The 26,886-nt window shown below is 50.0% G+C and overlaps 1 protein-coding gene across 2 annotated transcripts in view; it reads left to right on the forward strand.

Annotated features, from left to right (window-relative positions):
* The first annotated feature begins 371 nt into the window (after window positions 1–371).
* Window positions 372–26,886, forward strand: part of GFOD1 (Gfo/Idh/MocA-like oxidoreductase domain containing 1) — a 104,085-nt gene continuing 77,570 nt past the window's right edge. The window contains exon 1 of one of the 2 annotated variants that reach the window (XM_081296313.1): window positions 372–634. In XM_081296313.1, the coding sequence (XP_081152439.1) occupies window positions 382–634 (253 nt within the window). In that variant the 5' untranslated portion in view covers window positions 372–381. The remainder of the gene's footprint in view (window positions 635–26,886) is intronic. The other variant, XM_081296314.1, reaches the window with a different exon arrangement.

A 26,886-nucleotide genomic window follows, 5' to 3' on the forward strand; every position in this document is an offset into this window, starting at 1 on the left:
CCGGCCATGGAACGGCCTCGGCGGGGCGCACGGAGCCGGCCGGCGCCACAGCGGGAGCGCTGCCTGAGCCCGGGCTCCGCGGGGCTTCGGGGCCTCGGGCGCACTGGGGGAGTCCCAGACGCGGCCTCCGGGAAGGACGGGAGCCCTGCGTGGGGGACACTGCAGCAGTCGCCGTGCTGAGGAGCCCAGAGTCTGCTCTGCCCGCAGCTCGGCACGCTGTCGGCACCCGGGCGCCTTGCCGGGTGCTGGGCGCCAGGCGCACCGCGGCGTGGTCGGTCTGCTGCGGGAGCCCGGTGCACGATTGGCTAAAAGAGGTGTGTGTGCGCGAGTGGTTGGCCTGGCGATCGCAGCAGAAGCAGAACCGGGCGAACCTGAGCAGCCATGCTTCCCGGGGTGGGCGTGTTCGGCACCAGCCTCACGGCCCGTGTCATCATCCCGCTGCTCAAAGACGAGGGCTTCGCGGTGAAGGCGCTGTGGGGCCGCACGCAAGAAGAAGCGGAGGAGCTGGCCAAGGAGATGAGCGTCCCCTTCTACACCAGCCGCATCGACGAGGTGCTGCTGCATCAGGACGTGGACTTAGTGTGCATCAACCTACCGCCGCCACTCACGAGGCAGATCGCTGTCAAAACCCTGGGTGAGCGCGCCTTCTCTCGGTTCCATTCCGGATGCCTTTCTTTCTCTTCTTGCCCTTTCCATATCCCAGAGGCTTACTCAGCATCTGAACCGCCCCAGGGATCCGGGATCCCGGGTCCCACTCGGATCTCCCCCTCCCTACTGCCTGCCCTTCTCCACCTGCGCGCTTCTCCCCTTTCTCCGGCATCACCTGAACGCGCTTCCCCAGGTGCGTGGCGTGGAGAATGGAGGTGCGTGGGTTCGGGGGATGCAAATCAGGTGGATGGCGAGAACAGGAGCTCGGTTGCTACTCCCGGAGAGGAAACTTTGCCCTCAGCTGTGTGTGTAGTGCCGAGTGTGTGTGTGTAGTGCCAACTACGCACCTGGGAGAGAGGAGCGCGCAGCCCGCAATAAAAGGGCCTGAATAAAGGGCCGCACACGTGTCTGGGTTTTCGTGGGGGCGATAGAGTACCTGCTTTTCAGCAGCTGTGCAGCCCTATTAGGGTGATTTGTTTCTTTCCACTGTGAGTGAGTTTACTGTGAGATTAGAGATGTGAAAATCGGCTGGACTGATTTCCTTCCAGGCAGGAGGAAGGAGGGCCCGAGGTGGTGTGTGTGTGTGTGTGTGTGTGTGTGTATGGGGCTGACTATTAGAATATTTTAAGAGATGTCATAGGTTACTAAAGATAGGTAAAAACCAGAGTAATTTAACCTTTGAGTGCGGCCTCCTGGGAGTTGACTTCTGCACCGATTTGGAATAATCATCTTTTATTTTTAGGGGATGGGGCACTCTCCTTTTAGCAGGGTGGATACTTTGTATTGGAAAAGGGCCCAAAGCTGCCAGTTTGTTTTGAAAGCGTGTGATGGTATCTCTCTCATTTCCTTCAGGAATAGTTCAGAGGTTTGGTGTTGACAAGCAGACTGTCACTCTCCCTCTTCATCTGGTCCCCCTCTAACTCCGTCCAGGGGGCTGAACAGCCTCCGAACTGCATTGTCAACCTCCCTGTTGTGCTGAGGACAGAAAAGTGCAAGTGTTTTGCCCCCCAGCAGCTCCACGCACCCCTCAAACAACCCCAGGGCCGTGGCTCACTCTTTCCTACCCTAAACCATTTAAGAGCCCATCCTGGGGAGCTGGAGTTTTTATCAGTGAGGAAAGAAGCAAAGCTTCTAACAGGAGGATATGGGATATCTGATGAGTTAGAGCCTGAGAATCTGCTCAAGGTTGGCAATTTTAACAAACCTCTGGCCTTTGTGACCTTGTCCCTTTGGGCTTGAATTGAATTCCACTGGGTTCTGGCCAATATGTCATTTCTCTTTGATGGGACATTTATGTCGGGTGGGAAAGTCCCTTATTTACATTGGATCTGTGCAGAGCAGATAGGTTACCACCAAGCGATAGATGCATCTGTAGGGCAATTTGTAGAAAACTGGTCCCTGTTAAGCTGCATCTACTAGAAAGGCCCTGTTGGAACATTGCCCCCCACCCCCCCCCCGCCCCACCATGCAGGGCAGACCCACAGAGCAGCCCCAGAGCAGGGGAGTGCCAATTTGGGGAACAAGGATGTTCTTGTGTTCTGACCATCTCTGGCACTGGGACTGTGAAAAGTACTTGGGGGAGCTGGCCCAGAGGAGTCATTTCTGGATACTTCTGTGCAAAATCCCCAGGAGGACTGGAGATAGAGCTCAGTGGTAGTGACTAGCATGCATAAGGCCCTGAGTCTCATCCCCAGAACCAGGAAAAAAAGAACATCCCCATGACTTTTTCATTGATAAGACTAATGTGAGTTATCTCTTCAGAACCAAATAGAGAAGGCATAAAGAAGTTTAACTAAGGAATACGATTTGTTCATGTTTTGAGGTAGACTGGGGGCTCTCTTTTTTAAGCCCTCCTTTCGTAGGCAATCCAAGGTAGTCCTTGCATATGGAAAACATGGAGAGGCCGGGTTTAGATGTGGCTGGACTTTTGTGCTAAGCCTCATCTTTCCTGGAAAATCCCCCGGTAGGGCTCCCTTTGGTTGTGCCTGCGAGTACATACGGGGTGGTCGTCTTGGTCGGCTTCACAGTCATGGTTAGAAGTTCAACCCAGTGCAGGAAGTGAAAAACCCCAAACAGTTATCAGGCTGGCTTGGCTGTTGGGGGCTTACAGATGCTGGTGTTAGCTTGGAATTGAAACCAGCCAACCTTTCACCAGTCTTGGTGAATTCTTTTAGCAAAAGCCTGGGCTTTGAGTTGCTTGTGCAGGCATGGTGATAGACCCGTGGCCTTCTGTTATGGAGATGTTTCTACCACATAGAATCTCTACACTGCCCAAGGATGCTTCTGAGTACCTGCTGTGTGCCAGGTAGTGTGGAAGGTGCTGGGCATAGTGTCTTATTTTGTGATTAATGTAATCCTCCAAGATAGATACTAACTAGCCCCAATGAGACAACTGAGGTTCAGAGACGTGGGATGAGTTGCCCAAGGACACACAGCTAGAGACTTGAACCCGTGGTCATTTCTTCCTTTCTTACCACCTCTACCTTGTTCACGGCCGTTCCAGATAATGGTTGGCGATGTCCTGGGTTCCCTTTGACCCCACCCATGGAATCAGTTCCCACACTGTCTCCTGAATCTCTCAGTATCTTCCCCCTCTGTGCCATCGCTTCCCCAGAGAATCCAGGGCCTCACCTAGGCTCCAGCTCACCCCTGCCTGCCACTGGCCCTGACTCCCCTTTCCAAGGCTCCCTGTCGCGTCCTAGGAAGTAACTCGTCCTGCAGGCTGATGGGAGTCCCACGATTTCAGCAGAGACACACTGTCTCCTTGGAGGGACCCAGTTGGCTGTCATGTCCGTGCCTCTGTCAGGAAGACCCTGTCCCTTGGGGTCATGATCTTGGTCCTTCAAGACTCAGTATGTCAGCGCTTGGTAGGTCCTACCCCTGTGGACCCTTCTGAGTTCTCAGCACTGGGTGCCCCCCCCCCCCCCATTTTAGCTCCTCTTTGCACACATTTGTTAAAAATCTAAATTTTGTTTAGTTATTTTGAATAGGCTATATATTCACATGATACAACATTCAAATGCCGTGAATGTACACAGTGAAGAGTAAATGTCCCCCAGTGCCTGTCTCCATCAGAGCCAATCCATGTTGTTTTATACACACACACACACACACACACACACACACACACACACACACATGTCTTCAAGACTTTTCTAGGGATATACTGAAAATACATGTGGGAGAATTTTTAAACCCTTTTTTACACAATCGGTAACATCCAGTTCACACGGTTATATATTTTGATATTGTTATGCGGTGTTATTGTGGAAATTTGTATATATTAAAAATATAATATCTTAACCAGCTGTGGTGGCTCATGCCTATAATCCCAGTAGCATGAGAGGCTGAGGCAGGAGGATTGCAAGTTCAAAGCCAGCCTTAGCAATTTAGCAAAGCCTTAAGCAACTTAGCAAGAACTTGTCTCTACAAAAAATTTTAGAAGGGCTGGGGATGTGGCCTACCGGTTTAGCACCCCTGGGTTCAATCCTTGGTATGAGGAAAAAAAAAGGTAATATCTTAATTTAATATTATATAAAATTTAGATACATTATATGTTTTATAAATATATGTAAAGTACATAAGTATATGAGCACATATTTATATACATATAAATATTATATATAAATACATATTAATGTATTCATAAAATATACAAATATTTACACACATAATTGGTCCTTTATCTCCTTGGGTTCCACATGTGTGAATTGGGTACTAGGGAATGAGAGTGATCAAATTATTTTATGTGCCTGTAAAATATGAAACAATACAACATGCAAACTACGTACATAGCATTATACTATATTAGGTATTCTAAATAATTTGGAGGTGATTTAAAGTATATGGAAGGACATCCCATTTTCTATGAAGGACTTGAGCATCCATGGATTTTGGTATCTGAGGGGGTCCTGGAACCAACTACCCAGAGATTCTGCAGAACAACTGTGTACACATGTATATATTTATATCATACACACATATAAAATGCAGAATGTGAACGTATCCTTGTTCCTGTTTTTAGCTGTATGTATTTCGTTGTATGGAAAAATCAAAATTTATTTAACCTGTTCCCTATGACTCAACATTCAGGTTGTTTCCAATCTTTTGCTTATGCAAACATGACATAAATAATCCTGAGCATGAGACTGATCTAATTATTGAGCATATGTTGTTTTGCACACGTCGGTTTCTTTGTAGGATACCTGTGGGGACTGAGAGCTGGTCATTTAGCCACAGTGTTGCCAGATTAACTGGCGCCCGAAATGGCCCTGCACTTTCTCAATTTCCCGGGCTCCTCTACGGACAAGGCTCTTGACTGCCAGGTCCCTAAGGCAGCAAGGATGCTTTCACTCACCTTTGAGTCCAGAGCAAAGGGGCTCAGGGCCAGCACCATGCCCCAGCCAGCCTGTGGGGTCAGCCTAGCCTGGCAATATTTTCCCCACTGCCAGTCTCCCTGGAGTAACACAGTAAGCTGTCCAACCTCCTTGGGGCCCAGCCTGTCTCCTATCCAGTCTGATCACTAGACAGTGGAAAAAGTGGTTGTGTGTGGACGCACAGATCATGCATGTGCACGCACACCTACGTTTGGACTTGCTCTTTGTTTTTTAAGGTTCCCTCGGCACCTGGAATAACACCAAGTGCCTCACCGTGATCTACCTGGCCGGAAATGGCCCTGCCTCGCCCAGCTCCCCTCTGGGACTCTCTGCCCTCCAGCCCCCTCCTCTGTTCCCCCAGGGCCACATCCCCTTCCGTGACTCCAGGCCCCCACCCGCCTGGCCTCTGTCCTTTGCCTAGAAGGCTGGTTCCTCACTGCTTCCAAAGATGAGCTCGTCGTCACTTCAGTTCCAGCTGAACTGTCCTTTAGGAGCCAGGCCTTTCCAGACTCTCACCTCCTGGTCATGCCTCTGTCATCCTCTGTCTCTTCTTGGTGACACTGTCAGTTTGTGATCATCCCTTTCGCTTGCAAGATTGTCTTCTTAGGGCTCTTTGTCTCTCCAGCTAGAAGGTGAGTTCTTGGAGGGTGGGGCCTTTGTCCTGCTCTCCAGACAGTGCCAGGTGCCTTGTCACCTGGTGGACAGGCTGTAAGTGTTTGTTGAAGGATGCACCAAGGCACAACCGGTTTCCATTTCGTGGATGTCTCCCTGGGGGAAGGTGAGGGGTTGCAAACACCCGGCGCCCTCCAACACGCAGAATTTTGGTCCTGCCCGCCGTAGCTTCTGCCTTCCCAACTTTCACACACAGTCACCTTATCTGGGGATCTCTTCAAGGTGCAGATACCTGGATGGGTCACAGTTTCTGTCCAGGTCTCTGTTGATGCAGACACTGGAATAGCCAGGCACTGGAGATGAGCCGGCCCTCTGCCTTTGGGAAACCAGGATGTCTCCTGCCATCATTTCTCTGCCTTGCATGGAATGCGGTGACATCTGTTTTGTTGATCCCTATCCTGGCTTTTGGAGAGTGCAGATTCTCCCCGGGAAGCCACCCTTGGGGCGGTGAGGAAGGCTAGAGGTTTTCACTGAGCTCGCTCCTGCCGCACATTGATCTTGCCCCAACTTGCTTGGCTTCGTTAGCCGAGGACCTGAGCGTCCTGCCTCTCCCTGCCCCACTTCACGCAGCAGCAGTTGCTGAATGCTAAGGAGGGCAGCCGGGATAGAGGTGACGCAGGAGGAAACAGGGCTGAGGCTTGACGAGGGTGGACTTGGACTTGCTGGTGACCATGCTGAAATCCTAGCCAACGCTGCGTCTCCAGTTCATCCTCGAGGTTTCTTTTGGATCTGCTCCTATCTTAACACTCTGGAAGAGGGTGACTCTAGTTTTTTCTCGCTGCAGGAAATGATTTCAGTCAATCAATTTGGTGAAGAGTTGAGGGAGCCCTGGGGCATTATGGAAATAAAAGAAATTACCCTGCTCACTGTTAGGAAAAGTCAAGCCTCACCAGTCTTATTTCATCTCACCGAAATTAGGTGCAGTTGAACGACCCTTTCATGGGCGATATCTGACTTTGAAAACAGATAATTCTGCAGAAGTTTAAATTGGAGTGAGAAGAAGCTAAATGAAGACGTTGAATGTTTTGGTACCTGAAACTGAGGGAGAATGACCACCACAAAAAAAGTAGAAGTAAATAGCATGTTTTGAGGGTTTCATCAAGAACGAAATACAGAAGGCAATTCATTATGGATTTCAATCCAGGGCAATCATGGCCCAGCAAAGAGCATCTTAATATTATTGGATGTGTGTTTTAGAAGGTAACCAATGATAGGAAAGACTTCCAGTTACTACCATGTGACTATGGGAGAGGTACCTGTCCTTCCTAAGTCTCAGTTTTCTTAATAAAATGGAGGAAATGACAATGTCATATGGTGTGGTGGTTAAAATGAGGGGTATGTAAATACTTAGGTTTTTTTTTTTTTTTTTTTTTTTTTTTGTCCTCCGTCAGTTATCTGCATCAGCTCAAGTAAAACTTCTCCTGAGCATGATCAGTTCTGTAGCCTATCCCAAATGGTGCTTTGACAGATGTTCCTTTTTTTTTTTTTTTGGTACTGGGGATTGAACCCAGGGCACTTAACCACTGAGCCACATTCCTAGCCATTTAAAAAAAAATTAATTTTGAGACAGGGCCTTGCTAAGTTGCTGAGGCTGGCTTTGAACTTGCAATCCTGCCTCAGCCTCCTGAGATGCTGGGATTACAGGCATTTGCTGCAAATCTAGTACAGCTGGCCATCTGTGTCTGAGAGTTTTACAAGCTTGAACCAATTACCGGTTGAAAATATTTAAAAAGAGAAATTGCATCTGCATTGAACATGTACAGACTTCTTTTTTTCCCTGTCATCATTCCCTAAACAATACAGTAGAACAACTGTTTATATTGTCTGAGGTATTATAAGTCATCTGGAGATGATTGAAAGTATACGAGAGGATGTGTGTAGATTGTATGCAAATACTGTGCTGTTTTACACAAGGGATCTGAGCATCTGAGGAGTTTGATATCCTTGGGGGTCCTAAAACCAGCCCCTGGCAGATGCCAAGGGACAGCAGCCCTCGATTCACAGATATGTGATCAGCAGAGGTGCTGATGCTACTGACAGGTCCTCACTATGCTCCTAGGAAGATTTGTGGTCACTTGTGTTGAGGATGCTGGCCATCTTGGTGTCGGGCACCTAGCCAAGACTCCCGGGGTCATTCGGTTCCCCTCTGACAGCTTCGTCACCCACCCCTTTTCACACCAGCCTCCTTTGCTTCGCGGGCCCACGTGGTGGACAAAATAATTGTCCACGCGCCGCAGCTCCCAGATCTACAGATCACAGGCGTGTCACCTGGAAAGTACAGCCCCATCTTCCTGGTCATCTTGGCTTGTGTCCACTGCACTCCTGGCTCCGTGTTGTCTGGGGTCACTCACAAACTAGGGACCCATCAAAAATGTTGCTGGGCCCACTCAGCTGGATGGCAGTGGAGGAGGGGCCAAGCGGACACTTTTACAAACGTAGACGATTCTTGAGTCCTGACTGAATGAAGTGCACACCTGGTATCTCATTGCCTTTTTAATGACTGCAGTGAAGCAGTGGAAGGAAAGTGGGGGGTGGGGGTACCGAGGACCAAACCCAGCAAGTGGTTCTGAGCACATCCCCAGCCTTTTTTATTTTTTAATTTTGAGACAGGGTTTCGCTAAGTTGCTGAGGCTGGACTTGAACTTGCCATCCTCCTGCCTTTGCAACCAACACTCTACAGTGTACCATGTTGTTAAGCTGTGAAGATTAGGACATCAGGGGTAGTCCGTGAATTTTGTTTTATTTTACTTTTTCTTTTTGTAACAGGGAATCGAACCCAGGGACACTTTACCACTGAGCTACGTCTCCAACTCTTTGTATTTTTAAATTTTTTGTGGGGTGGGGTACCAGGGATTAAATTCAGGAGTACTTGATCATGGAGTCACATCCCCAGCCCTATTTTGTATTTTATTTAGAGACAGGGTCTCACTGAGTTGCTTACTGCCTCACTTTTGCTGAGGCTGGCTTTGAACTCACGATCCTCCTGCCTCCACCTCCCGAGCCACTGGCATTACAGGTGTGCACCACCACGCCTGGTCCCATTTTATTTTTAATTTAGAGACAGGGTCTCACTAAGTTGCTTAGGGCCTTGCTAAGTTGCTGAGGCTGGCCTTGAACTTTCAATCCCACCTCAGCCTCCTGAGCTGCTGGGATTATAGGTGTGCATCACTGTGCCTGGCCAATTTCCACTTCTTAATATCTCACAAAGGGGACTGAATTTCAACTCATGAAGCTTTGGGGGACACACTCAAACATGTGTATGTCACAGCCAGAGATGTGTTGGTCCATTTTCCATTGCTACAATGAAATGCCTGAGGCTGGGAAATTTGTAAAGAACAGAGGTTTACTTAGCTCAGGATTCTGGAGGTCCACGAGCATGCCACTGGTTTCTGCTCAGCTCTGATGAGGCCCTTCTGGCTGCATCACATCGTGGCAGATGGCATTATAGGCTAGCACCACCGTGCCGGGTAGTCAGTGCATTTTCCACTGATGAGGTCTTCAACTCACGATTGGTCTATGGGGACAAAACCCTTTGTGTATTTGCACACACATCCCATGGGTTCTGTTTCTCAGGAGGACCCTGACTGATAGAGATTTTGCCACCTGGCCAGGTAAGCTGGTCATGGGGCACCTGAAAGTCAGGTCCCACAAGTCTGGGTCTAGAAAGACATGCTGGAGCAACTGCCCCGTCCAGTTCAGCCGTGAGCCTCTGAGCACTTTCCCTCCAGAGAGGAGGCCCTGTAGGTGAAGATCCTGTGAGTTCAGACTCAGGCTGAAGGAGCCTTGGGGGAAGTCCTGTCCCTCACCTTGACGCTTCACCCTGTCAGATTCTATACTGTCTACAGGGCCTCTGGGGTTTGCTCAAGTCTGAGATGCTTTGGGGTTTAGACTTTTCTTGACAATTGTTGATGTCCTACTTTGTAGTTTTTAAAATCCCAGAAAAATAACTTCATATTGAAAATAATACCATTTTCCAAAATTCCAGTTTCTAATTGTGACAGCCCTTGGAACATTCAGCCACTCTTCTGGTTAGTATAATAGCCATCAGCGAAAACTAGAAGATTCTGAAGCCCCCAATCAAGTCGGTTTGTGGCTTTAGCATTTTTTTTTTTTCCAGGAAAGCTTTAACTGGCTAGCTTTATACTATAGAATTCACCTATGCACTTGAAAGATTTTTAGTAAACGTATGTAGTTATGTAACCCATCACTACACAAAAGAACATTTAGAGCGTCCAACCCCCGGGTTCCTCCTGCCTGTTTGCAGATGATCCTGTTCCCACCATGAGCCTCAGGCAGCCACTGATCTGCTTTCCGCCTCTACAGTTTGCTTTTCTCATAATGTGTAGTCTTGTGCAGCCTCATAATGTGTAGTCTTTTGTATCTGGGTCCTTTCACGGGGCATCGTGATTTCCATGTTCATCTATGTTGTTGCGTGTGTCAGAAGTATGTTTCTTGTTACTGCCATGGAATAATCCATGGTATGAATATAACACATGTCGTGTCTCCACCCATCATCTAATGGGTCGTCTTATTAATTCTGGGCTTGGTTATTAAGAATAGCGTTGCAGTGAACATTTGCATACAAGTCTTTTGCAGATCCTCATGTTCATTTCTCTTGATCAGACACCTGGCACTAGAATTGTTGAGATAATAGGGAGTGTATATATTTGACTTTTGGAGAAGCTGCCAAACTGTTTTTCTAAAGCAACTGCACACTTTTCCTTTGCCGCCGGTGATGTGGGAGCGTTCTGATTTCTCCAAGTCATCCCCAGCACTTGCTATTGTCAGTCTTTCTGATAAGAGCCATTAGAGGTGGTGTGTTGCGGTATCTCATGAATTTGATTTGCATATTCCTAATGACTAATGATGTCGGTATTTTTTCTTGCCTGGTATTTTTTCTTGCCTCGTCTCTGGTGAAATGTCTATTCAAATCTCTTGTCCATTTTTAAATAGGCTTTTGTCATCCTGTTATTGAGTTGTAAGTGCTGGTTTTGTGATTTTTCTTAGTTTGTTGTAGTAGCAGGCTTCATTTGGGAAAAGGGTTAGAGTCCCCCCACCCCCCTCATCCCCTGTCCTTTGTTTTTGATTTCTGGAACTAGTACAGTGGGACTATTTCTCCAATCCAAGTAAAGTGAGCTTTGCAAATATTTACTAAAATGGCTCATTATGTCAAAGGCAGAGAAGGCTCAGGAGGGGCTGATCCTGGGGCTGCAGCCTTGCACGGAGCCCTGATAAATGCACTCTGCTGGGCATGTTTGCAATTTACAGATTATCTCCAGTGCCCACGTGGGGTCTCCTAATCCCCTAATTTTCTCAGCGCCTGGAGACTATTTCTCTTTTTTCCATTTATTTTTATTCAGTTAGTGCCTTTTGGATGCCTGCAGCTCTCACTCTTGGCTGTGGTGAGAAACAGCCCAGAGAGTAAGACACGGGTTTGTCCTTGGACACGGAGGCTGCGGGGTGTGTAGTGTGGAGCAGGGTGAATGGTCACAGTGTGGTGCCCGGAGGGGTTCACCTAAGGCAAGAGAACGGTCCCCCTCCCAGGTCAGCCCTGATGAAGAGTCGGCCACGGGGGGGGGGGGGGGGGGGGGGGGGGGGGGGGGGGCTTCCCAGGGCAGTGTGCTGAGGGCACTGGAACAAAGGAAGGTGACGGAACAGACGTTGTGACAGAAGCCTCCATAAAAGTGTGTGTGTGTGTGTGTGTGTGTGTGTGTGTGTGTGTGAGAGAGAGAGAGAGAGAGAATATGGGAGATCCACAGCGGGCTGGGACCTGGAAGGGGCGCCTGCTGATTGCTGGTGAATGATTGCTTCCTCTTCCCTGCCAAGCACCAGGGGGGACTGGAGTTTGGGGTTAGAGATAAGATGTCCAGGACCTGTGGGGAAGGGCCCCACTGCCCTTCCTCTGGGGCAGCTGTGTGGTCCCTGGACTGCTGCAGGCTGGGGAGGAGCTGAGAGCTGGAAAGTCCTGGGAGATCTTTATGAGGAGCTGGGGCTTCCCCTGGAGCAAGAAGAGGGGCCAGGTTTAAAGAATTTTAAGGGAAGGTGTAGAATGTTCTGGAGTCTTCCACGGCTGCCCCGGGAGCTACCTGGTGTTGCGCACCGTTGGCCACCCAGGATGATGTTAGAGTGGTCTGAGGATGTCCAAGGTTCTCAGCAGTCCACTATACATTTCAAAAGAGCCAAAGGAAGAGAGTTTGAAGGCCGCCAACACACGGGATGGAGAGTCTTTGAGGCAATGCTAATTACCCTGCTCTGATCATTGCACATCATAGATAAGTATGGAGTTATCCATCCGTTCAGCATCCATAAGTACAGATACCATGTATCGATTTCAAAATTAGGAAAAAGAATGTCTGATATCCTAAAACTATTTTTCTTCAGCAGCGGTCAGTGCCCCTTGCGTGGTCCTCTCCCCTAGGATCCCACACAGTGACAGTCACAAATGACAGCGCTCTTGGGTGGGCGAGGGAGACAGCCTGCAGGGCGCTGGAGAGGACCTGGTGGAGAGGAGCCGGATGGTGGCCTTAGAGGGGGCGGAAAGAGCAGCTGGAGACGCTGTGAAGATAAAAGTCCTGTGTGTGATGGAGTCGGGCAGCTGGGGACAGGAGGGTGGGAAGGGTCTCGCCCCTGGTTTGTGCTGCTGATGGGTGGTGCTGGTGACTCGTGCCCTTGGAGGACATTCACGTGTGACGTGCAGACGTGCCGGTCTGCGTTCCTCGAGAGCTCGTGGAGATAGTGACTGCTGGGCCATCTCAGAGTGGCTGCTGTTGTGGGAGATGGCTTCAGGAGGAGGCCACAGAGGTAGAATGAGTAGTTAATTCTTGACTCAGGATCTGCCATTCAGTCACCAGCACCCTGTGAGGCTACTGCTGCAGCTAGATTTTTAGAAGATCCCCGGATGAGACACGTCGGGTATCTTTGTTGCTGTATTTCAAAAGGAAAATTTCCCTGTGAAATTTGATCTCACTCTGTTGAAAGTGGTGCACCCTCATATTTTTCATCAGAGGAAAACTCAGCCAGTTTTAGGAGAGACGGTTCCATCAGATCCCAGAACACCTGGGGGACTGTGGCAATGTGGGTGTGGGAGACCTGGGTTGGATCCTGGTCTTGCCATGAGCTACGTGGCTATTGACCCTTCACTTAATGAGTCTCTGTTTCTTCATCTGTAAACAGAGATAATAAAAGTAACTAGATCTGAAGGTTGTTGACCTAAACAGGGCTTTGTTCGACATGAATGCTCAATAAACATGAAGATCCTGCTTAATCAGGACACGTTGTGGTGACCTGGGGTCCATTCATTCTTTCCTTTCCTCAGAGCTATCAGGATCCATGCTGAGCAATGGAATAGCTGTTAGCCTCCTGTGGTTCTTTAAATTGACATAAGCTAAAACTAAGAGAGGGAAAATTTAGTTCTTAGATGCCCTAGTCACATTTCAAGTGCTGGAAGGCCACTCGTGGCTGCCATATTGGATGGCGTGACATGGAGCATTTCCATCCCTGAAGAAAATTCTGTTGGACGGCACTAATCCTGAAACTGGGGGTATAGCTATGAGCAGAGCAGTTGCTTGTGTTTAATCTAAACATGGATTTTTTTGAGAAATCCAAACTTTTGGATGTGTTTCATTTTTCTCCAAGGAATGGGATAATAGGGCGTCGACTCTTGGGATGTTTGTGTCTCAGAACTAATTAGTAGGTGTTTCACGAGGTCCAGGCACATTCTTCTGGATTTATTAGGAAGGACTCTTATTAATAAGAAGGGCGTCAGGTGCGGAAAGTTTCCTAAATTTCCCATGAGAAGTTGGGAATGATCCATCAAGTAAATGACACGGCCCCCACCTTTCCTCCGTCTCACCCCAGGACTCTAGGTAGCAGATGGCACAGACCAGGGAGGAGTGTGCCAGGGCAGGAATTCTGTCAATGTAGAGACGGAAGCAGAGAGAAGCGAAGGGACTTACTAGACTATGTAGGGAAGTTTCTAGATGCCAGGACTCTTGATCTTACAAGAACCTGTGAGAACACTGAGCAGCTAGTTGCTGAGGACTTGGGCTGAGGGGAAGAAGAATTTTGATTTCATAGTAAAATAGTTCTCTTCTTCTGCGTGATAGTGGGGGACACAGGGACCCTGACTTATTCCTCCTCTCTTCACTTACCCCTGTCCTTCCCATCATCTAGGGGGAGAGGCTAAATAAATACTTAGAGCACGAAGCCTCTACTAATAGGTTATTGCCATTTTGCTAATTATTATTGCTGACACTGAGAAAGCCATATCCATTTGTGCACACGCTCCTTGGGGAACTGGGAATGTGAACTCGGGCTTGCTGGAGCTCCGTGCTGGAGGCGGGGATGGGTGGGTATTTGTGAAGGTGTGAACACACACACGCACACACACGCACGCACACACACATACATACACACACACACACATACACACACACGCAGGAGCACGCTTCTGCCAGAATGACTTGACTGGAGTCAAGGGCAAAGCAATGATTTGAGACGACTTGATATTTAAATGTGTCCCTGGAAGCCCTGCTCATCTCCTACGTGAATATAAATAATCAAAAGTGGGTGGTGAAAGCGAGATTAGTTCCCCTGCTCTGTCTCCTTTCCCTTTCCAAAGGATCTGGGGCGTTGGAGGAGAGGAAGGCAGCAGGCAGGCAGACCTAGGTGGGAAATGCACATGGCTGTCTGTGTGAGCTCCGTTCCCTGCAGCGCCACCCACGTGGGACATTTGTTTACACCTCATGCTGCTGCTCCCAGAGAGTCCTAGGGGACAGGTTCACAGCCCCAGGGGATGTAGCTGCCTGACTTAATATGCACAGCCGTTCACATGGGCGCAGAAGGCAGTCTGGCTCTCTCCGGGAGGCCTCTGGGTACCACAGTGCCACGTTTGTCTGTAGAAGTACGATTTAGCCAGTCATTCTTGCCTGAATGCAGCTGCCTCCATCTGCAGGCTGTGGGAGGGAGGTGGAGGGGGGGAGATTCTCGGTGCCTCCAGAGCTGACATTGGCTCTTCCCGCCCCCAGACCCAGGCAGGATTACACTGAAGATGTGCTGTCACATTCAGGCCCTGGGGAGGCCAGTGGAACTCCCATGCTATATCCTCGGACAGGAGTCCCCGGCTTACATACCTAGCAGTTTTCAAACTGGCCAACATTTGTCTTCCCACTGGTTAATTGAGTACCTACACGGCGTAAGGAGACATCTTGGTCATAGAAGCGAACAGGTCAAAGCCAAGAAGATATGACATCTACTCTGAAGGAGCTTGTGGTCCATCCGGAACCTACCCATTACATTTGAAATGAGAAGAGGAATTAGTATTTTTTAAAATTAGTTCACTATGGAGACATATAATATTGGGGTTCATTTTGACAATTACACAGGCCTGGAATATAATTGGCTCCAATTCAGTCCCGATATGTCCCCTTCCCCTTTCCTCTACTCCATTTATAGAGGTGTTTATTTTTTTAAGATCAGTGCATTATGGATATACACAAAGGTGAAATTCACTGTGGTATATTCATACATGTACCTGGGAAAGTTAGGCCAGATTCATTCTACCCTTCCTCCCTTTTCTCATCCCTCCTGCGTCCCCCTCGATACCCTCCCTGTCCCCCTGATCTCTCTTCTTTAGGAAAATTAACATTGTGAAGGGTATTTTCTGAGGAGCAGGCCTGGAGTCGGGTGTGACACAAGTGTAACCTCACACAGCTGACTCCCAGGTGGACATTCACACCTCTCTCCCTCTTGCTAGTAAGAAATTTAACTACGGGGAAGTTAAATATTACATCGTGGAATCTAAGTCGTGGATTCTAAGTCGTGGATTCTTTTCATATTCTAACATCTAAAATGTGGGTGCGTCTTTTTTTTTTTTTTTTTTTTTTACTTTGATACAGGGTCTTGCGGGGTGGCTGAGGCTGACTTTGAACTTGTGATCCTCCTGCCTCAGCCTCTCACATTGCTGGGATACCGGCCTGCGTCACTGCTCTCAGCTGAATGATTGTAATTCATTTTTAAAAAATTGAAGCGAAGCTAAATGGCCCACAGGAGTGTATGGCTAAGGTGGACCTGAGGAGTGGGCTGCGTCCCTGCATCAGGGTAGCCATGTTCTGGGGCAAGGGTGAGATGTGACCAGTGGCTGCTTTTCTGTCCTCGGCGAGGGCCATCCTAGGAGGTACAGGTGACTGCTGCCCATGCCTGACTGAGTCCTGAGAAGTCCCCAAGTGCAGGCCTGTGTGTTTATTATTATCACAGTGCCCCATGGCCAACACCGCGGATGAGAAGCAAGGTCTGTGAATGCCATGGCTGACCTGGATTCAGAGAGCCGTGACAAGGGCTCTGTAGGAGGAGTGACCAGTGGTGACCAGGTATACTCCAGAGACTTGGTGGGCACGGCCCCCCATGTGCTTAAACCGACACGGTCCCTCCGTGGGTTCCATTGAGTCATTTTTCTGAGCAGCTAACAAGAAAAAGGGAGACCGGCTGGGGAATTTGGCACCTTGGCTGGGAGGCCACAGAGAACAGTGGACACCTGTCAGCTTAGGAGGACCGTCTCCTGGTGCCCAGAGAAATCGAGTTGCCGAGGAGGGGAGTGGCTTGCCAGTGTTCCTACTCGGTCAGTGACAGCCTCCTGGGACCAAACCCAGGTCTCTGGAGAGCGCGTTCCTTACCCTCTTGAATCACTGACTCCCTCAGGGCCTCTGCTTTCCCAACAATGACAAGGATGACTTCTAGGAAGGTCTCCTAAGGAAATGGCATCAAATAGTGATGACGGAAACACCCACCAACTCAGTAGTGTTCACCGATGCCTTATTTTTAATCAGTGAAATACTAGAAACAATAAATATTACTCCATATCAGAGCAGCTAGGTGCGTCCTACCATCCTAGTACACACTCACCCTTGCCCAGAAAATTCAAGTCTGGTAGGTAAGAGGAACAAATCCTAATGGTGGTTATTTCCAAATTGTCTAATTATGGATTTTTTTTCCTCTCGTCTATATTTTCAGTCTTTTAAAAACATGGTCATAGTGGGCCCGGTGTGGTGGTGCATGCCTATAATCCCAGTGATTCAGGAGGCTGAGGCAGGAGGATCACAAGTTCAAGGTCAGCCTGAGTAACTTAGAGAGAGACTCTGTCTCAAAGTAAAAATGACTGAGGATGCGTTTGATTCCCAGTAAAACACACACATACACACAAGTTATGGTCATAGTGGGGAACATAAGTTTATGTTTTCAAAAGAAAGAGAAAGGGCTGGGCCTATAGCTCAGTGTTGAGCACGTGTGAGGCGCTGGGTTCGATCCCCAGCCCCACCAAACAAAGAGACAGTAGCATGGTCTGATTGGGTGACTCTCCAGTTCTTCCATCCTGTGATCCTTTGGGCCTGGGTGCTGTCCCCAGGTGTCTATACATGTGTTTGGTGAAGGAAAAAGAAGTCCCACATTGTCCCAAGGGAAAGGCCACCTCTTTTGGGAAGCGGAAGGGGGGTGATTGTAGTCCAGGGGCGTTGCTGATGCTCGGGGAATCCGTGGGCATGTCTCTGGGTCTGGATGTGCCACAGGCGCCTGGCTGCAGGGTGGTTTGTTTATATCCCTCCATGTGTGGCCAAAGCCGAGCTGTGTGGGCACACCCCAGCCATTCCCTCTGCCTCCAAAGCTTGCCCCTGGTGGGAAGAGGCCTGCCCTGTTCTAGGTTCTATTCCCCCCTTTCTATGCAGGAAGCTGCTGCTCAGCAAACCCACGTGGGCGTCTGTGGTTTGCAGCTTCAGAACCTTGACCCCGAGAAAACCCATCACCTCCTGCGTGGGGTGCTGCGCAGCCAAAAGGGTGTTGGCCTGGGAACCTGGACAGGTGCTTCTTGTCCCAACACCACCGCCAATTAGCCGTGGGACCTTGGGCGAGTGACCTCCGCGGCCTAGGCTTTCTCTTCCTGTAAAATGCAGACGCTAGAGTCGGTTTTTAAGAGCTCCTTCTGGTCCCCACCCTGTGTGTCTAATAACTCACTTTAAGAGCTTGGCACCGACAGGCCAAATTGGTGGTTGGTAAATATTTTAAGGTGTTGTTCTATTGCCATCGCTGTCACGGTTGATCAGCTTGGCATTCACTTTTCCTGATCAGTTGCACAAACCTACAGGATTCTGCTGTACACCAGGAGGCCATATTCCCTTTATCTCCAGGGGCGGAGAAGACGCATTCCAGGGGCGGAGAAGACGCATTCCAGGGGCAGAGAAGACGCATTCCAGGGGCAAAGGGGCGTGGCTGGCGAGGCTCCAGACGGCAGAGAGCGTGTGCTTACAGGCGCACATGCCCTTCTGTGTGTGGCGTGTGCACCTGCCCACGTGTGTTGTGCCCTCAATGGTGGGTTTCTTTTTCCCCCTTAAATTTTCCTTGATGACTGCGCCAAGAACACATCTGTGGGGGTAGGTGTTTTCACCAGCTGTCAGCTAGCAATTCAGTGGGGCGCCTCTTAATCGCTGGGCACAAATTTACCAGCGTGGTGGGCGTTTGTGGGAGCTGCTTCTGCAGGCGTTTCCTGAAACCACTTGTTCTCCATCGCACCGAGGAATGACGTGGTTCTGCACCCTGGCGTGGTTGTGTGGCCCTGAGCAGATCCAGGAATATTCACGCCAACCAACTCCAGGTCAGAAATCGTGTCATGGACAGTTTATGGGAGGCCACAGGCAGGGAGGTGACGGAGACTGTCACCCTGTTGTGTTTGAGTCATCTGCAGGTGCAGGGCTGCTTATGTGGGTGCTGGTGGCAGATGGGCTCCCTTGGTGGGTAGTCACCCTTCCTAAAAGGGAGAGGAGGACGTGAGGTTGCTGATCTCTGTGGGTGGAGAGCCTGTTGTTACTGATCATGACCGGGCAGAGGAATTAGTCAACCTCACCAAACCAGTAAAAAGATAAAAGCCAGGGAGCGCCTTGTAAGGAAGAGAAACCCGGTTCCCTCTCCTCTCTCCTTCCTGCTCCTCAGATTAAAAACCCACACCAGATGGCCACCAGAAGAAAGCACAGTCTCATCTTCCTGTACCTTCCAGAGAAGTTACATAACCAGAGCGTCTCGGGATCAGCAGAGAACGAGGGAGCCAGTGAGCCTTCCCCGCATCCCCGGGGGACATTTTTGGGTCGTCCAGCCTGGGGGTGACACACATCTTCCCCAGCCCTAATTTGGCGCTTAGTTTCAGCGTGTGACGGTCATAAATAAATGAGAAGGTTTCCTCAGATTCAGCCTAAATGAGTAGGTCTGCATTCAGAGAGAGTTCGGCTGGTTCTGGTTTGCAGAGATGACTTGGTGTGCTTACAGCGACCCCTCAGCGGGGTGTCAGATGACCCGGGTTTCATTTTAAATTTGCTGACAGGGCCTGCGGATCTGTTTGCTCTTTCCTGTAAACGTTTTTTAGGGAGATGTGAAATCTTGGCAGGAAGGTTCTTATTCCTTGCATTGACTCACCTGTGGTCCCCTACAAATCCTCAGCCTTGCCGTCCTTAACTCCTCTTATAAAACTAGAGCTTCCTTCCCAGTGGCTTGGGAGGCTGAGGCAGGAGGATCGGGAGTTCAAAGCCAGCCTTAGCAAAAGCCAGGCGCTGAGAAACTCAGTGAGACCCTGTCTCTAAATAAAATTCAGAATAGGGCTGGGGATGGGGCTCAGTGGCTGAGTGCCCTGAGTTCACTCCCTGGACCCCCCCCCCCCACAAAATGAGAGCTTCCTTACAATGGTCTATTGGGATCCCGAGGAGGTTCCTAAGGTCGGGGTGTGTAGGCTGTACCCCAGGCCAGTGACATCAGAGTCTCTGGGAGTAGAAAAAGAACATGGGCATTTAAAACAAAAATAAATTTTAAAAAAGCTGCTCAGAGTTGAAAACCTCTTGCTCCAGCCATGCTTCTCAGTCTCTAACATGCAGACAGTCCCCTGGGCATCTGTCTTAAATGTAGATCCTGGTTCTGTGGGGCCTGGGATTTTGTGTTTCTAACAAGCTTCCAGGGTTGCTGCGGCTGCTGGACCCAGCTTTAAAGAATAAGGTTTGGAGTCAACAAGCCGCTGTACGGGCCCAGTCATTATGTTTGCCAAAAACGTAATCAGCATCCTACAGGGGTGAGCAGAGGTCAAGGGGCCGACCAAATCAGGGTGGCTGCACGTGGGAGATGGTGTTCCAGGATGAGGAGGGTTGTTAGTCAGGGGTTATGAATCTCGTGTTTCTCCTGGGAAACAGAAGTCTCCTTGACTAATAGACACACCTGCATACATGGACCAAGTGTGTGCACCAGGTAGCAAGAGAGGATGCATGCACACAAGTGAATGGTACACCCGCACAGAGGGCTAGGGACCAGGGCAGGGTTGATAACGTAGTTCAAATCCATGGCAGGCGTGCTGGTACGGTGCCTCTTCTTTAAGGGAGATCAGTCTTTAAAAAAATAATAATAAAATAAGGTCTTCAACTGATTGGTTGAGGCCCACCCATGTGAAACAGGGTAATCTGCCTTACCCAGCCTACCAATTTAATGCTAATCTCATCTAAAAATTCTTTCAGCAGAACATTTATTTTCACCTAGACATTTAGAAAAACATGTTGGCCTAACCCCTGGCTACCTGGCCTAGCCATGTTGACCAGCGGAATTCACCACCATACTCAGGGCAAGGTGCTCCAGTATCTCCTGGGCTCTGTAACCACAGAACCCTGGTTAAGAGGCAAGACTTGAGTTCCAAGGAAGCAAGGATGACTTATGGCCACTTCTCGGTCTCTGCTGTTGGGGTTCTGGCAAGCCTTTGTTCTGCTAAATACAGAAGAGCTGGACTTCGAAGACCCCAGAGCGGGTGTAGGCCCGGCTGTGGGTGGGTCTGTCCTTGTGGACACTGGGAGCTCAGCTGGGCATCTGGAGCCGTCCGTCTAGCTCCCTGGCTGTATGCCCAGAGGAAATGGATTCACAAGGAAAAGCACGTGGAAAGTCACCTCTGGAGGGAAACCCGCGTGTGGGCCCATGAATCAGAGCTGGACCTCATTCTCTCGTGAACTGAGTCATCCGGAAAAGGGGAAAATGAGCGGGGACGGGTCACCCAGCTGTCTGTGCCAATGTGAGAACCTCGCTTCTCCTGACCTTGATGCCCGGGAAGATACACATTTTACATTGCGACCCAGTCACTATGGAGCTGCACAACTGTAAGAACAGACAACTGTGGGTGCCCGGGTAAACGTACAGATGCACATAAATAAAACTGAATATGGCTTTTAGGACACGACATTTACCCTTGTTTCTTTGGCACGTGATGCCCTGTGGTGTTTTCTATTTTCTCCATTTCATTAAAAAAAAGTGTGGGGGGGGAGCTGGCCGTGACCTGTTGAACCAACTTCGTGATGCTTAGTGGATCCCCACCTTGGGCACATAAGAGCCCCAAGTCTTGGTGGATGGAGTGAAAATATCTTGCAGGGTCTTGGGATCTGGGACAACACCACCCCATTTCTGGACATTTCTGTGACCATGGAAATGTTCTGATCTGCCCAGTTCGACCCGAGAGACTGACTCCTCGTGGCCACTAAGCATGGGAATGTGGCTAGTGTGAATGAGGGCTGGGCTTTCAATTTTATTTCGCTTTAGTTAACTTGTGGCTCCTGGGTTGCATGGCACAGATGCCCTCCCTCTGCCCCTCACCGGCTCACTGCAGTGAACTCTGGCCGGTCAGCAGGGGTCTCTGCAGAGGCTACCGGCTCCCCCTGCATTCTGAGGGTCAGGAAAGCCAGGCTGGATGCTTCTGTAGGGACACCCTTGATTAAGTGCCCGGGCGGTGTTACAGATAACACGCTTTGCATTTTTAAATGCTCCTTGAGAAACCTTTTCCTTCTTTCCTTTCAGTTGCTTAATTGGTCACCTGTGTGACTTGAGTTTGGAAAGGTAGATGCTCTCTGCCTGATGAAATCTTAGCAGCTCATCTTTCCTGGCCACTGAGCTCAGGGTGGCGTGTGCAACCTGAATACGAGAGGCTTAGTTTTCATCAGTTGCTTTCGCCTCAAGCAGAGGAAACTGCTGGCCAGATGGGTAGAATGGCCCAAATGACGATGACAGTGGGCATTTGGGGACATGGGTTAAATCATCAGGATGCTTTTATTTTTTTTTGGGGGGTACTGGGGTTTGATCCCAGGGGTGCTTAACCACTGAGCCATATCCCAGCCCTTTTACTTATTTATTTATTTATTTTTTGAGACAGGGTCTTGCTAAGTTGCTTAGGACCTTGCTAAGTTACTGAGGCTGGCCTCAAACTTGCAATCCTCTTGCCTCAGCCTCCCGAGTTGATGCACCTGGCTCAGGCTGCCTTTGGTTCATGTGTTTTATATGTTGTTCATCATGCTTGCAACTCTGTTTGAGCTGTGGTGGACATTATTTGTTTAGATTCCATCAGTTGGAGCCAGAAAGTACTCCTTCTTTCACTGACTCTGCTGGGAAAGTCAAGGGGCCCAGGAAAGGGCAAGAAGGGCAATTTCTTCCTAACTTTCAACCATGTGGTAGGAACGACCGTCAGCCTTGGCTGAGGGGCTGGGTCTGGCAGAGCGTTGAACTGAACGTCCTTGACGAGCTGACGGTGGATGTGAAGCTCGCAGCCTGCTGACTTGCACCAGGCCTAGAAGTGCCTGAGACGGCTGAGGCGTCGTCTTGGCTGACGGGAAACATAAAGAGAGGGACAGAAATCCTAGGAAGAATCTTGATTCATTGATGTCGAGGTTGGAAGCTAAAATAGCCTGCCCCCGGTGGGATTAAGTGGCCCGGAGCTGCAGGAGCATCTCCCCGGTGGACCCCCTGTTTTCTCTGCACGTCGATAATAAGAGGAGTGTTTACAAAAACAGAGCAATTGTGGCATTAAAGAAGAGCCAGGTCAGACCCACCCCCACATGAATGCAAGTCGTTTTGTTAAAGGTGGAGTGTTTGCCGAGTGCCAGGCATCTCGCTGAATTCTCCCCAGGACAGTCTGAGCAAGTGACAGTCTTCATTCACAGCTGGGGAAACCGAGAGGTGAGTATTGCTCAGGGCTCAGAAAGCGACCCTCCAAAGCATGTTGCATTGACACACCTCGCTGGAGGAGAGCCTCCGAACTGCGTCTCCAGTGTTCCCTTCTCCTGCAGAATGGGAGGGGACTCTTCTAAAATAAATGCAATCAACTGAACCACCTCGCCGACGTGCATCAGTCTGGAAATACATTAAACCGACTGCAACCTTCAGAGGGGGAGGGGAATTTCCTCGCTCCTACGGTGGCTTGTCCAGTGTCACCCAGGGACTGGTGGAGTCTGGGCCCAGATCTACCTCTGGAGCCTTTACACGGCTGAGCTGCCTCTCCGCTGGAGGCCTGGCCCCCTGGGGGACTCACGGCACCATCCCTGGTGCCCATCACGGGGACAGTGTGAGTCTGGTCCTCTGAGCCGCGGCTTGCTCGATGGAGGCCGAGGCTGTCTCCTGGGTTTTCTGGGAGACTTGAGCCTGGGCAAGGTGGAGGAACAGGGGGGCCCTCATTCATCCTGAGGTTGGAGAGGGAGAGTCCGTGCAAGGGAGAGAGTAGGTCTAAAGGCGCAAACTGTCCTAGCACATGGCCTGCGACTTGGCTGACAGCAAACAGCTGCTGAAGGAGCCGGGTGGGACAGAGGGTCCCGCCCTGCTCCTGGGGTGGGAGGCGCCAGCTGACTGTGGCTGTGAAAACCAGGGGCATAACTGCAGCCTGCATCAGGCTGCACGAGGAGCCCCAGGACAGCTCGGGTGGCATGCTAGCAAGGTGGGCCCGGGAAGGGCAGGTGCCCATTCCCTGCGCCCTGGGAACCCTCCTGTCTCCCCAGCTGCTCCTCAGAGATGTGAAACAGAGGGAGCCGCCCTTGATCATCACGATCGTGGCACTTTTACTGAGGGTCCACCATGCCCAGGGCACCCTGCCGGGGGCTGGGAGAGCAACTCAGCGGTAGAGAGCTTTCCTGGCCTGCGCGAGGCCCTGTTCCATCCCAGCGCCAAGAATCAACACAACAAAAATGAGTCACAAACCTCGCTCCTCTTAAGAAGGCTTGGAAACATGGCAAGATGGACTATCTGCTTCCAAGGAGTCCAGATGGGAGATGAAGATGGACCTGACACACAACTCCAGGCCATGCCAGTGACAGTCTGCTCTGTGCTGCTATGACAGAACACCACAGACTGGGTAATTTATAAAGCACAGAAGTTCATTTCCCATGGCCCTGGAGACTGGAAGACTCCAATCAAGGCACCGGTGTCTGGTGTGTGATGGGCCTTCTTGCTGCGTCCCCACATGATGGAAGGTGGAAAGGCACGTTTGATGAACATGTGTCCTTGGGTGGCAGGACAGAGCCATTCAAGCCCTCCTGTGGTGGTGGCAGTCCATTTGTGAGGTAGAGGCTCCATGACCCAGATGCCTCCCTTATGATCCCGTGTCCCAGGACCGCGGAGCTGGGGATTAGGTTTCCAACACATGCATTGTAGGGCAACAAGAATGTTCAGACTATAGCAAGACAGGACAAAGTCTCTGGGTCCTTGTGCTTGCCCCGTTCTCCCGTCCACCCTGCCTTTGAGAAGCAAAGCACTGGTCTCACCTGGTGACCAGCGTAGCAGTCCTGGGTATTTTCTTCCCACTATTCCATCGTCACTTCTTACAAAAATTGTGCAAAAACGCTTCCATTTCCCTCTCACTTCTTTGCCTGAGGGGAAGTGGGGTCTTTTTCTGGCTGCCTGCACCATGATAATTACCAGAGCCTCACAAAGCACTTCTATGTCATCTCATGTTTTATCCTTGCAACAATCCCATATATGCAGGTGTTAATACCGTTTTGCAGCAGAAGAAATGGAGCTCAGAAAGGGCAGTGTGGAAGGTCACTGTGGAAGGTCACACAGCTAAGGAAGGAAGGCCCTGGACTGAAGTCAAGTTCAGCTGGACTCCTTCACCACAACTGGCAAATTCAGTGAACTGTTATTGATGGTGCCGTTATTTCAAAGGACTTCAGAGATGGTTTGTAAGTCAATGTATAAATAAGACAGAGGGTTGGAAAAGTATGGGTGAGGAAATCGGGCCCAAGGGCTGGAGCCCAGTAAATTACATTTGGGTTTTAATTGTCCTGAGTTTAAATATCCTTTTGGATGGGCTGAAACCTCTAGGTTAGGGGGTGGAGAGGCTGATGGGAAGGAATGACGTAATTCTTTTGAGCCAGTGACTCCAGGCGGAGCCCCCAGAATCCTATTATTAGAAAGCTCTTCTATGCTGGGCAGGATGGTGCACCCAGCAGCTCAGGAGGCTGAGGCTGGAGGATTGCGAGTTCAAAGTCAGCCTTAGCAACTTAGCAAGGCCCTAAGCAACTTAGTGAGACCCTGTCTCTAAATAAAAAATAAAAAGGAGCTAGGGTTGTTGCTCAGTGGTTAAGCACCACTGTGTTCAGTCCTTGGTACCAAAACAAAACAAAACAACCAAAAAACAACAAAAAATGAAAACCAAGAGAGCTCTGCTCTGGCTGGATAGAAAATACTTCATTTCAACTGGCGGCTGGTGCTGGAGCAGCCCGAGCCCATGATTCGAAGCTCTCAGCACCCAGCCAGGGAAAGCCCTGGTGTTCATTTGTCTTGTGAGAACAGGTCCTCAGCTACTTCCAAAGAAGAGGAGTCGTGGAGTCCAGCTTAGAGCTACCCTGAGGATCGCCTGCTGCTCTGAATCTCACCCATCTACAGGGATTTGTTACTGATGATCACAGTGCTGAGAGGGGAATACCTGGCCTCCATCAATCATCGATTAGGTTTACGGCACAGGAGAGGAGGCGCCCAGTAGCATCACCCAGACCTGGCTCCGGCCCAGCCCCTTCATTCCCCAGGTGTGTGACTTTTTCTCTGGATCAGTGCTTCCCAAAGTGCAGCTGAGGACCACTTTGTGAGGACCCTGGAGGGATGCCCCAGCATATCAGGTGCCACCAGGGGTTGGGGACAAGTTCCTTGGTTGGCTCTTTGCTCGTAGTGGGCTGGTTTGTCCACATCACCCAACGTTGGCCGAACACCTGATGTCTGCAGGGCACAGTTTTGGCTGTGACAGAAATTTCCAAACACTTTTCTCCATTTTAGACTCTGGAAAATTCCAGAAAGTCCAGGTCACAGTTCACATCCCTGGCAGGTGCCCATTTGCTCCTGGCGAAGCCTGACTCGGGATCCGCAGCAGGGAGTGTGTCTGGGAGGTGACCTTCCCCTCGTAGTCTTTTCTGCTGTTCGTGCCGGGAGCAGGTGGCTTTGCTCTGCACAGCTGTGGGCTGGAGGCAGCTCCATCCATTCACTCCTTGGTTATGAGTAGAAAGGCTCCATGATTCTCCCACGCAGGCCTCTAACAGGACCTGCTAATTATGGGAACAGGGAGAGCGGGCAGGTGTCTCCAGAAGGGGTGCTACGGACGGTGCTCCCCAATTTCCATGCTCAGGTACCCCAAGTCAGGGCACAGATCACAGCTTCTTACAGAGACAGCAAAGTCTCCTTGAGGCCTCTCATTCTTTTTGGGGGTGGGTGGGTACAGAAGGTTGAGCCCAGGGATGCTTTAGCACTGAGCCATATTCCCAGCCCTTTTTATTTTTTGAGACAGGGTCTCACTGAGTTGCTTAGGGTCTTGCTAAGTTGCTGAGGCTGCCCTTGAACCTGCCATCCTCCTGCCTCAGCCTCCAGAGTTGCTGGGATTACAGGCAGGCACCACGGTGCCCGGCTCTCATCTTGGAAAATTCACGTGAACTTTTCTGCTCAGTAATGTCCCTGGGATTGTCTGAATTTGAAAAGCTTTTATTTCCAGGGGGTTACCGTACGTTGTGGGTCCCTAAGACACATCTGTGGAGTGTGGTGAGGGTGTCCAGGGTGGGAAGCCCAGCTCTGGCAGGCTTTGCGTCTGAACTGAACATCTGCTCAGCATTCATCTCCTGGAACAAAAGAGCAGTTGAGATCAGCAGATATATTTATTTCGATTCTTGCTTTAAACTAGAAATGATTGGAGGCAGCTGCAATGGACCTATATTTAAATAGATGAAAGAAAGTGGGATCAGCTGCACCTGTATTCATGACAGTATTAATGGGAAAAATTGGGGGGAGGGGCGGTTCCAGGGATTGAACTCGGGGACATGCAACCACTGAGCCACCTTCCCAGCCCAATTTTTTTGTATTTTATTAGAGACAGAGTCTCACTGAGTTGCTTAGCACCCTG

This window comes from Spermophilus citellus (assembly GCF_964194105.1).
Source record: "Spermophilus citellus genome assembly, chromosome: 5".
NCBI lineage: Eukaryota > Metazoa > Chordata > Mammalia > Rodentia > Sciuridae > Spermophilus > Spermophilus citellus.